This window comes from Eulemur rufifrons, chromosome 13 (genome assembly GCF_041146395.1).
Source record: "Eulemur rufifrons isolate Redbay chromosome 13, OSU_ERuf_1, whole genome shotgun sequence".
NCBI classification, from domain to species: domain Eukaryota; kingdom Metazoa; phylum Chordata; class Mammalia; order Primates; family Lemuridae; genus Eulemur; species Eulemur rufifrons.
Window position 1 is genome coordinate 11,464,607 of NC_090995.1, and position 12,800 is coordinate 11,477,406.

General features: G+C 36.5%; 1 protein-coding gene across 2 annotated transcripts in view; it reads left to right on the forward strand.

Moving 5' to 3' along the window:
* The first annotated feature begins 8,488 nt into the window (after positions 1–8,488).
* The window catches only part of MAPK10 (mitogen-activated protein kinase 10), a 96,911-nt gene continuing 92,599 nt past the window's right edge, over positions 8,489–12,800 (forward strand). For both annotated transcript variants that reach the window (XM_069485539.1, XM_069485538.1), the window contains exon 1: positions 8,489–8,554. In XM_069485539.1, coding sequence (XP_069341640.1) covers positions 8,489–8,554 — 66 coding nt within the window. The remainder of the gene's footprint in view (positions 8,555–12,800) is intronic.

The following is a 12,800-nucleotide window of genomic DNA, read 5'->3' on the forward strand; positions in this document are numbered from 1 at the left end:
AAGACAAGGATGCCCACTTTCACCACTGTTATTCAACATAGTACTGGAAGTTCTAGCTAGAGCAATGGTCCCCAACCTTTCTGGCACCAGGGACCAGTTTCATGGAAGATAATAATTTTTCCATGCACTGGGGGGCTGGGGGAAGGTGGAGCTCAGGTGGTGATGCTTGGCCCAGGGGTATATTGGGCTGTTAATGGAAGAATACTTGGAATATTAACTCCTTCCTTAAATAGGCCTTATACCAATCTTTGAAGGGGAAAGTCCATGCAATCCATTCTGTCAAACCAATTGCAAGTGCCAAATAGTTAATTTAATTTTAATTTAGTACTCTTTGTGTCAGAATGTCCATGACTACTTGAGGATATTTCAGGGCAATGGATGCTGTGACTGTGAGTAATTTAGGCAAGGCAATAGTTCTAGTGGTTAAGGCGAGGCCTATCTATTTGCCTCTGTTTTATATTTTGTAACTCCCATACGAGTAAAAAGTATGCCTTGTTTAAATTTAGTAGTGTCTCCCAGGATAACTGTTGGCCGTAGTATTGATTAAGGTCATGATAGCTCGGCAATTGGTACATTTCAATATATGTTAAACTTAATTCAGAACCTATATTATAGAGGCTCAAAAGCCAATCAGTTCCTTTTTTCTTTTGTTTGTAATTTCTTTTAGTAAAATTTGGATTTCCAATTGAACCCCAAAGTATGGACCTACCTGTTTCAGTTTTTTGTTTCCATCCCCTATATCAGATTTTGTTTTTGTTACTGTTCATGACTGGCTATACTTTAGTGGGAAGAAGGTCCTCTCTACTCTGCTCATGTTTATTAATGTCTTATTTCAGGAAGCCTCAAATCAGTATATTAAGGGTTAGGGGCCTCCCTCACGTCAGTCTTTGCTTTATAGGGTTTAAGGATTCCAGGCATCTCTTGGCTTTAAATTAACACCTTGGCTGGGTCATTGGTGGTGGCCGGAGGGGAGGGGTGTGGGGGGGGTGGGAATGGGTGTTTTCCACTATAAGCCTGAGGGTCAGGATCTTTGTTGGTGACAGGGGTATAGGCAGCAGCAGTAACAAAAGCATTTTGTAGTGCCCTAGTGAGCTGTCTGCTTTTAGGAGTGTGCCACATAGTGACTGTTCTTCCTCAACATAAGAGACCAACCAGTGGGCCCATATGTTGCATGGGATGTCTGCCTTTCTCCTGATCACTCTATAGAAAGAGACCAATGCCTGGTTGAAACATATACCCAAGCGTCACAAGGTAAGAGCCCTTTCCCTGAGCGTAGTGTCAGTTGTGGCTTATATTAGAATCACGATACACGATTTAATCTGAAACAGAGGTAGGTCCAGGCCAAGCTGCACAATCCAGGTCCACTTTAAGGAGGGCTCCAATCCCACACTGCTGTTCTTCAATGCCAAATAGTGAAACTTCTCACGTAAGCCAGTTAAATCCATAACAGAAGCTTGGGAGGACTCAGCAAATGCAGCACAAAGGCATGCAGCTCAAAGCACAGGCTGGCCAGCAGGCAATAGCTCAAAGTGCATGCTCTCCAGCAGGCAGCAGAGCCAGTGAGCAAGCCGCAGCAAGAGAAGAAAGACCCTTGGTGGTGGTAGTTACAGTCTAGATATCCTCTCGCTGCACCAATTATGGCCACCCTGCAGAAGGGAGATGGATCCCCCCCAAACCCAAAATTAGCTTCAGATGTCAGGACTAATGATGCCATACACACACCATGAGGGTAGGAAAAGGCTTACTACTCATATAATGAGGCTTTCTGGGGAGAGAAGGGCAGGTTCCTAAGAAGGTAAAAAATGGCTTGAGAAAGCAGGGAAAGGAGACTGGCTTGGGATTTCATTGTGACTAGGGATGGGACTAAGGAAGGTTTCTGTGTGCACGGGGCAGGGCTTGTGTGTTTTGAACTTCCTGCCATTCGCCAAAGGGGGGAGCATCTGGGCTTTCTTACCAGCTTGCCCGGATGTATTGCGTCCATCTGACCCAGATGTGGAGCAGAAAGGGGAGGACGGGGTAGAGGCTTGAAAACTGTCAGCAGTCAGACATCAGAAGTGGAATTAGACTCTCTATTACGAGGAGGTGGAAAAGAGCTGCATGTGTATTTCTGAGTGATCTATTGGGGTGTTTGAGATTTTTTCTTTTATGGGAAATGTTGGGTATCTTGTTTTTAAGTAAGTGATCCTTTTACTCGCATGAAAAGCTGTGCTTGAGATAACCTTTGTTGCTCACTTTTTTTAATCCTCATATTTAATATTAACTGATAGGAAGATTTACTATATTACAGATTTACTAAGTCAGTTATTAGCATTACAGAACTTAATTCCTATTCTATGAGTCTGGTTCAAAATCATGAATTCTATCCGAATTTTATTGTGTTCTCCTACAGAATTCAGCTAGGAAGTCGGTCAACCAGAATGGACATGAGTAAATAAGCTTCCAGTTTGGGATAGTCATTACAAGCTGTGACTTACCTAGGACCTCAATATGTAATTTGTTCTTTAAAAGGTCAAATGGAAAACTCAACCAGTGGGCCCATTTATTAAGAGTTCTCATAGGAGTGTTCTCTTTTTCGATTTATGTGAACAAGCTTGTTCAGCTCTGGCCTTGCAGTTTGAATTTGTGGTTTGGCACCATTCTGCTAGAAGTTGCCTTTTGGAATGGTCCTTCTTCTACACCACACTTAATTTATTTTCTAATTTGCCTGTTCTCAACAGAATGTAAATTCCATGGGAGCAGGAATTCTTATGTTTTGTCCATTGCTATACCCTTAGCACCTAAAACAATGTGATAATAGCTACTGAATAAATATTTGTAATTGAGTTCCTAGACAAAAGGTACATTTTACCCCTTTTATAATTAAAATGGTTAATTATAATTTTCATAATTATAAGACTAATTTCAATTTCTGAATTTTGTGTCATGAAGATTGTTTAAATTTAAAGATACATACCAACTAATTAGAAACTGTAAGCTACTAGAACTTTAGAAGGAATCATAGGTAAAATAATTTGTTAACTTTATAAACGTATACATACTAATTATGTTTATTTGGTACATTTGGTTTTGAGGATATAGAAATCTAATATGAGCCCAAGAACAGGATGTATATTATTGTCAGTCTTTAAGGGAACTGGATATACAAGATTCGTATTTCAGATTCTCCTTTTCTTGGGGAACAGCATGATCTTATGGTTTTTCTTAGTTTTCCCTTTTTCTTATCACTTGGTAGTGCTGTGTAGTGGATAAGAATAAGGTCTATGGATTTAGATTGCCAGGGGTTGAATTCTGATTTTGCACAAATATGTGACTTTGAGCAAGTTACTTATCCTCTCTGTGACTCAGTGTCCTTATCTGTGAAATGTTGCTAATAGCAGTATGTGTTTCATAGGGTTATTGTGAAGATTAAGTAAGATAATGCCTGTAAGGCATTTATCATAGTTTTGGTCATACAGGATAAGCATTTGACAAATTTAGCAATGATTTTTATTGTTTACATGCAGGTTGCTCATCATGGCTTTTCTCTTGCTCTTTGATGGCCTCATTTTCAAACACAACTTATACCTTCATTTAACTTACCAACCTGCCAAGAAAGGAACATGACCCAGATCACAGTTTTGAACCAGACTGCAGAGGTTACAGCTGTCTGTCCTTGGGTCAGCATAGTCCAATCAACTGTGAGAAGGGTGGGGTATGGCTGAAATGGTACAAAACATTGCTGTGGGCTCAAGGACCAACATCTCTAGTTTAGTAACATTATATATACAATTAAACATATCTACAAATACATGTGTACGTGTACTTTTTGTTTTTAAATAATTGCCTGGATCTACAATCAACATGTAATATCAATCAAACCATTCTATTAGTGGAAACTATTTTATGATCAGTCAGTGACCAAAATCTATTTATACAGTTTTGGTGTACCTAAAAAAATTTGTTTGTTTGTATGTTTTATCTCCCCATTTGGGGATATTCAATAAAAATATTAAAAATTTTTAATATTTCAACAAAATATTAATTTATTTTTTAAATAAAGAATTTCAAAATTGAAATAATATTTAAACAACTAGAGGTTATTTGAAACTTAATTGGAAACATTTTGTTTTACAAAATGAATACATTGGCATACAGATTTTAAAAAATAAAAAGCAAAATTGAATAAGAGATTAAATGTGGCTTAAAGTGAGGAGGCTGGGAAAATGTTGGATATGCTTTAACAAAGCAGGCTAATGTTGTTCTTAAATGTTGAATCTGTGAAGAAATGCATTTCTGGGGAAATTTTACTCTGCATTTTGCAGCTGAACATTTCCATATGTTGGTAGCTTATTCTAACAGCCTTCAGTCTAGGACTATCTATATTGAATTTAAAATCTTCTCACAGCAAGTAAAGGATATCCTCGCTTGTACTTTTATAGGTTTACCCATCTGGATAACATAATACTGATTTTAATTGTCCATTCCTAATGCCTTATATAAAACAAGAAAACCTACATGGTGTCATTAACTCAGGATATTAAGAAGATGATAACAGAATTTGTTGAGAATGCCAAACCAATTTTCCTAACAAGATTAACATACAATAGAATAATAAAGGAATAATGGGTTCTGATAGTAATTTCCAGTTTCTCTCCATTAAAGAACTAGTGATAATCTTTAACTATTGACTGAGGAGAGTCCCTATGTTGGTTCTAACTGGATCTTCTCTTGTTCTGTATAATCTCTACTCTGCAAAAGTGTTCTTCTTGTTCTTGTTAGGTTGAGCAGAAAGGAATTTAGTAAAAGGACATTAGGTGGTGCATAGATCTTCTGAATGGCTGGAGGACCAGCCAAGAACCAAAGTAGACAAAGCGTATGTAAGAGCCTAAAGGAACGATCCAGGACTCTGCTGCTTCTGCACACCCATAACCACTGCCCAGTCCCAATTCCCGTTGCCCCCACTGCAGTGACCCCCAAATAACCTATAGCTCTGATCACTGCCTCAGGATGAAGAAATCTTGGGCAGTCACATATGACTGGTAGTTTGTTTGTTTATTTGTTCTTTTTCATACTGGTCTGCAAAGGCTACAGATGCAAGCTGTACTGTATTACGGGGTCTTAGTCTTTGCTTAGGCACCATGTGTGCAAAAGCACATGCGTGCTCATAAAGTTTATCAACAGAAAAAGGAAAGTGGAGGGGACAGAGAGACGTATGGATAAAAAGGAAGAGAGGAAAACCTTATATCTGGGGCTTTTGTGTGGTGATAAATTCCTCCCTGCAAGAAGAGTTGGCTTGAAGCCCTGGATAAAGCTGCTTCCATTTCCAGCCTCCTTTTCACTTATCTCTACTACAGAGTTTATAGTTAATTATTTTTACAAATCATTTCCCTCTTGCCCTCTTCGCTACAATTCAGTTGCTAAGTGACTGGAAGACAGAGTGACCTCTGAATTTATTCGGCTCATTATATTGTTAGATTTTTCCACGTCACTTAAGGGATGGATTTGTTCGTGTAAGTTCAGCACCTCTCCGGAATTCAAGTTAACATTTCACCTAATTAATAGCCCCTATTGGCCTAGTTATTCTGAGATGCATAATTAAAGCAATAATACTACTTGTTCAGGGGAATTAAGATTTCATTTTGCCTTTTAAATTAATTGCCCAAAGTTTTATTTCTTTTTCTTGCTTAAAGCTTCTTATTATGCCCATCTGTGTTATAATAAACATATTTTTAAGGGACCATCCTTAGAAAAATTAAAAAGTTACTCCAATAGAAAATTGTGAACTTTTAGGATTTAAAAATAAACCTACATAACATGCACAATAATTTAACGGTAATTCCTTAAAAGCACTGATTTTGGCTTTTTATCTTTGAGTTTTAGTCCTTGGAGTCCCCAGTAACAGTGACTAATGTGGACACTAATAAATATTTATAGAATGAATATATATTCTTCAATGAATCAATGTGACGGGAATTTGAATAAATTTTTGTTTTAAAATGAGGTTAATATTAAACATGATTATTCATATTATAAATAATTCTACTTCACTTCATAAATAATTCTCAGTAAAAATCAAAATGATTTTGTGAACAACATTCCGTTGCTATTTTTAGTTTGGGGCTTGCAGTCAATATGTATTTATCCTCTGATGTGGAATGTTATTTACTTATCTATCAAACTGTATATATAAAAGCACATATATAGCATTTACTATACATAAGATAATATATTCGATGCTTTACAAAAATTATCTTATTAATGGGGACTCATTAAGGGAAAAATACCATCTTTTTTTCCAGTAACTATTTAGAAAAAAAGATCATGCATAATTCACACAGGTGCACACAGAAACCTAGAAATGAGTACACACATGTGGGATATAAGGATGGCACATGCTGAGTATTCTGTATGTAGGATGATGGCTATGGTGGTGGTACATACGGTTTCTTCGAGGAACTAAGGAGCTGAGTTGTATACTCCTTGATAAGCATAATGACAGACAGTGCCTGTGTTTGAAAAACATGCAGAAATGTGAAAGGCCCATAGAGAATTGTTCTTCAACAGAGATCTGTTCCCCGCCCCCCCAAATGACCAATCAACTCAGCATGATTTAATGTATAGTTTCTTTCCTCAGATGTCTGCAATGGAGTCCTTAACATAATCAGGTTTCCATGTATGTATGTGTCTGTTTCTAGGCTATTTTATTGATAGTCTATCTCTGTATCAATCCCACATATTTCTACTTATTACAGCTTTATAGTAGATCTTAATGTCTGATAGAGCAATTCCTTCCCCGACCCCAGGCAAACACTCATCTAATTCTTCTTCGGGAATATCTTATATATTCTTGTCCATTCATCTTCCTTAACTTTGAAAAATCTGCACATCAAGTTCCAATGCAAAACATTTTTTCTTACAATTCAGACCTTTTTTCCTCCTGGGATTATTTTTCTTCCTCCTGAAGTTTATTAAATAATTCCTCTAGTAGGCTCAATCAGTGTCTTCCATGTGACTTTGCACCGTAGGTGGGTCTAAGCCTTCTCATCAGACATCAGCAGATGGCCTTGGACAAGCAGAAACTTCAGCTCATTTGCTTCTCTGCATGTATCCTTTCACATTGTTTTCAACTTCTCAGAACTTTTCTTCCTTTTTCTTTGGCAGCTCATCTGTGCATTTTAAAAGATGTTTTGGTGTATTTCATCTAACATTTTTAGGAGTTTTGCATTGAGAGTGATTTTAAGGATGTTTAATCAATTGTATTGCTAGAAACAGAAGTCTTGCAGTGACAGTGTATTTAAAATAGTTTAATCTCACAGAATTGTCTTACACACAATATGCATTCAAAAAAGCGTGTTTAATTGAACTGAGTAGAATTTCAGTGGGGTTTCTCTGATGATGCTGCATCATTCCCAAATAACCCAGTAACTAATTTGGCATTACCACCATTACTTAACTTTTTCCTCTTCTTAAAACTTGACAAAATTATAAAATATTTTGAACATACAGAAAATAATATAATTGAAATCTTTGTACTTCCCATCAAGATTAAAAAGATAATATATTATGCTCAATTTTTTTTTACTCTGTGGTTATTTGTACTTAAAAGAAATTTATATTTTCATTTTTGTATATTTAAAGATTTTACACTAATATATAGTGATCTTCATACCCTTATAAACTTGCTGTTTTTACCGCTCAACATCATGTTTGATAAATTTCTATGAATATACCAAGCGCTAATCTAATTATTCCAAGTCCTATATAGAATTCTATGTAAATTATATATTTAGTAGTACTTTTATTCTATAATAAACATCTTTCTATATATTTTCTTGAGCATATGTTTGAGTTATTTTTTTAATTAGATGCCAAGAACTGAAAGTGCTGTACAATAGGGTGTACTTTAACTTAGATATATCCAATTTCTTTCATTTTTTTTTTATCATTAATAATTTAATTTTACAGAATCAAAGAGTCTAACAGTATATCTTGTTAGATACAGTATGTCCTCATAATGTATACATTATTTCTTGTACAATGATATGAAATAATATGGGAAATATTCATGATAAATTATTAAGTGAACAATGCAAGTTAAAAACAACAGTTTCATCTGTGGAAAGCATTATGGAGGTATCTTAAACAGATTCAAGTAGACCTGCCATTTGACCCAGCAATCCCATTACTGGGCATATACCCAAAGGAAAAAAGGTCATTCTGTAACAAAGAGACATGTACCCAAATGTTTATAGCAGCACAATTTCTTTCATTTTTATGATTGTGATGACATTGATCACCATAAAAGATAGGACATTTTTACCTTATTGTATTATTTTACATTTAAAATTTTTGAAAAAGACCTCTTATCTGTCCAGGTAAAGATTATGTTGAATATATTTTGTGCATAACATCTTGTGTATAATTCAAATTATGTTTAAATCTATGCTATTAAGTAATGAAAAGTCAGTGATTTGGAAATTCATGACCCATTTTTTTTCTGCAGGTATTTATGAGCCTCCATTTCTTATACTACTGCAGTGAACCAACCTTGGATGTGAAAATTGCCTTTTGTCAGGTGTGTGTTCCTTACAGGTAAAACAAGGTACAGTATATTCCCTTGTATTTCCATTTTTCCATGCCATTTTGCACACATTCCACAGTAAAATTAGTATTTATATAATCTTAAAAGTAGCTTAGGAAGTAAAAGTGGATACTTAAGACTTTTTTTCCAGTTCATTTAAGTTAGAATAGAAATAAAGATATTTTATTGAATGGTTATAAATATAGTATTTAATGATTGAGTAAAGTGATTTCTTATTAAATCATTATATATTTATATGTACAGTTTTTAGTGTTTCTTTTAAATCCTTGAAATGAGGCTTAATCATCAAAATAGCCGTAGTGTGCATAGTAGTCCTCCCTTACCTGTGTTCTTACTTTCTAAAGTTTCAGTTACTCATGGTCCACTGTGGCCCAAAAGTGTTACATGGAAAATTCCAGAAACAAACAATTCATAAATTTTAAATTGCATGCTGTTCTGAGTAGCATGATGAAATCGCCCACTGTCCCTCTCTATCCTGTTTGGGATGTGAATTGTCCCTCTGTTCAGTGTGTCCTTGCTGTAGATGCTACCTGCCCTTCAATCACTTAGGACAGTGGTCCCTAAACTTTTTGGCACCAGGGACCACTTCATGGAAGACAGTTTTTCCACTGCGGCGGGGCGGAGGGAGTGGAGCTCAGGCGGTCGTGCTGCCAGATTCTTAAGGGGCCACGGACTGGTACTGACTGGTCCGTGGCCTGGGGTTTGGGGACCGCAGACTTAGAAGGTGCCTCGGTTAGCAGTTTGACTGTCGTGGTATCACAGTGCTTGTGTCCAAGTAACTCTTATGTTACTGAATTGTTCTATTTTATTACCAGTTATTGTTGTTAATCTCTAACTGTGCCTGATGTATAACTTAAACTTTAACATGGATGTATATGTATAGGGTTCAGCACTATCCTTGGTTTCAGGCATTCACTGGGGGTCTTAGAATGTATCCCCCAGGGAAAAGGGGGGGGGTCACTACTGAATTATTATTTCTCGTCTTCAGCACTCATGAGCCCCAAATAGAGTTATCTCCAATACCTGCCTGTAACAGCATACAGGTGGTGCTCAGTTTGTTTTCTGATGCCGAGTTCTAACAAGTAGTAAAAAGACTAAATAACAATAATGACAAATAAAGGCATATTTAACCCCCAAGGAACAGCAGTAAGATGGTGACAATGGTTGGTGACATGCATGGATCAGATAAGACAGTGCTCCCTTGTATTCATGTAAACTCTTCGTGAGGAAGAGGCACCTGCAGACAACTGCATGTATGTTTAGAGTAGTTCTAGCTTAAACCTGTTGTCATGGTATAATTGATAGTGCTCCCTTTTACTCTCAAGAATTGTTATAGTTTGGATGGTAAATGATTTGCTAACCCTATTCATACTCCCAGCAGAGAGCTTCACTTCAGTTTTTTAGTATTGATTATCATTGTATCTTTTCATTTAGCTGTGTTGTAAGCAGAGAATGACATACACCCATTGAAACAAGGTTTAAAAAATAACTCTTCTGTTTCTATTATTTCAATGCAGTCTTTCCTGATTCTATAATTAATATATGCTTGTTATAGAAAATACAGAAAAGCATGAAAAGAAACAAAGCATTGTTTTTGTATCTATTTTCTGTATCTACTGAGCATAGTTAGAATTTCTGTGGGAAAGTCAAATGTGTGTTACCTGCTATGAATAAGATTTACTGATCTGTCTCATCTCCTTAACCTGTAAATGTTGTAGTTCCTAAAGTCTCAGGCCGTTAGACAAATTCTCTGACAAAAACTTTGGATCTAGACAGCCTTGATTAGAAATTCCAGATCTGACACTTGTTAGCCATTTACTTGTGACTTTGAACAAGCTACTTCACCTCTCTATGCTTCAGTTTCCTTCTTTGTAAGAGAGGAAAGTAATAGTACCCAACTCCTAAGGTTGTTATGAGAATTACATGAGTTTATCCTTGCAAAGAACTGAGAACAGTGCTGGAACATGTGCTTGTTGAATAGATGGCTAAATTTTAAATAAATTTACATTCACCATCCTCGTGTTCCCACTGAGTCCCAGTGATTGAAATATACCATTATCTTGAATCCTCACATGGTTTTATCTCCAATCCAAATCTCTTCCTGAAACTGGACTCATATACTTAACTGCCTGTTTGACATCTCCACTTAGATGTTCAACGGGCATATCAAACTATACACATTCCAAACCAAACTCGATTTTTCCTCCAAAAATTGCTTATCCCATTGTCTGCTCCAATTCAGTAAATGCATCCTTCCACTTAGAACAGAATCCTTGGAATCATCTTTTGGGACATACCTCACATCCATATGTCAGCAAATTCTGTCAACTCTACATTTTAAAAATATCTGGAATCTCACCACTTCTCACTGTCTCTCCATTACCACCCTCATCCAAGCTACCCTTATCTCTTGCCTGAATTACTGTAAGAGCTTCCACTTTTGCCTGCCCTTAAATGGTTTATTCTCAAGACATCAGCAAGAATGATCTTTGAAAAATGTAAGTGAGAACATGTCACTTCTTGACTCAAAACAAAACAAAACAGGAAAACCTTCCAATGTCTCACTTGGTAAAACCTTCTCCTCTCATTTGGTAAAAATCAAAATCCTGATAATAAATACTGTAGCCTTTACCATCTATCCCCCTAGAACCCTGTTCCCTGAAATATTTTTCCTTGGCCCACTCATCATCTTCAGGGCTTTGCTCAAATGTCATTTTTAAGGAAGTCGTTCCTGACTATTCAATTTAAAATTGTCCCTTCCTACCCAACTTTTCTGCCTTCTCCCCCCCCCCCATAACATTTATCAGTATCTGCCATATACATACGTTGCCGTCTGGTATGTTGCTTCTCTCTCTCCACGAGAAAGCATTTTGCACTTGGACAGGGATTTTTCTCAGTGTCTTGCTGGAGCCAGCTCACACAGGCTCACAGGTTGAATATGCATGTCTCTTTCCAAATTCCAGTTCAATGATGTCAGGTTGGTAGCTTGAAATCTGTCATGACAGGCGTATTTACATTACAGAAATGAGGAAATATGACAGATAAGTCCCTTTCCCCCTACTTTCCTCCCCAGCCAGTGGTTGAATATTTATCCGCACACCAGTGGAACTTCATCTCCTGTTCACTGCTGTGCTGCAGCACTCGTGATAGTCCCTGACATAGGGGTAGGCGCTCACCAAATATTTGCTGAATGAATGAATGAATGAATGATGTATGTTCTGTTTCTGTGATCAGTTGCTATACTGCTCTGGTGGAAAACAAGCAGGCCTGAATTTCTGGGTTACATATCTGGGCCTCGTTGCTTGCAAGCTGTGTGTGACTGGAGCTATTTCCCTAGCCTCCGTTACGGTAGCCATTTACTCTGAGTGTTAACGCTGAGAAAACCAACCACACAAAAACCAAAAAATGAAGTTCATGTTTTTACATATTTCAAGATTAAATCTGAACCTCAAAAAGTATCAATAAAAAAGTCTTAAAATTTCAGCCGTTCTTCTTAAATCCAAAAAGGCTTTGTGTAGGTTGAAGTTATTTTTTAAATCAACTTCCCACATTTGGGTATGGGCGCAGAATATTCCTAGTGAGAGTTCTTTTAAAGCAAAGGAATGAAGAGAAGTGAAGCATGAACTTTCTTTGTGACTCTGGATTCTCTTGCTTACTATGAGCTTCTAATGCATAGAAAATATACATGCATATTATATAACACTTAAAAAATATAGAAATATCATAGTAAGTGGAATATTTCTAGTTGTGACTTGGAGCATTTTATGGACTTGACATGTAGAACTTTTTTGATAATAACATTTATTTTTATTTTTCCTATAGTTCTGTGCCTCATTTACTTCTTTAGCAATTTCAAGAAAATAGTGTATTTAGAGAGAGAATTATCTACTGGGGTTTACTTTCAAGCTATGTTCCTTGGAAGCATCTCATTTCATAGGGCATCTCGCAAGTACTTTATATGCTATGGTGTTTAAACTGATCACCAGCAGGGCTAAGATTGCTCCCAACTTTTTGCCCACAGATAGTACTAAAGACCTTAAGTACTTATCAATAATTAATTAGTGATCAAGTGTATCCAGATCTCTTGTGGCTTTTTTCATTATGTCATATTCTACGTTTTTTCACTGTTGTCCATAAGAAATCACAGAAAATATAGAAAATAAAATTGCCTGGACAGTATCTATCAACAGAAAATATGTACATTATCTATAATAGTTTT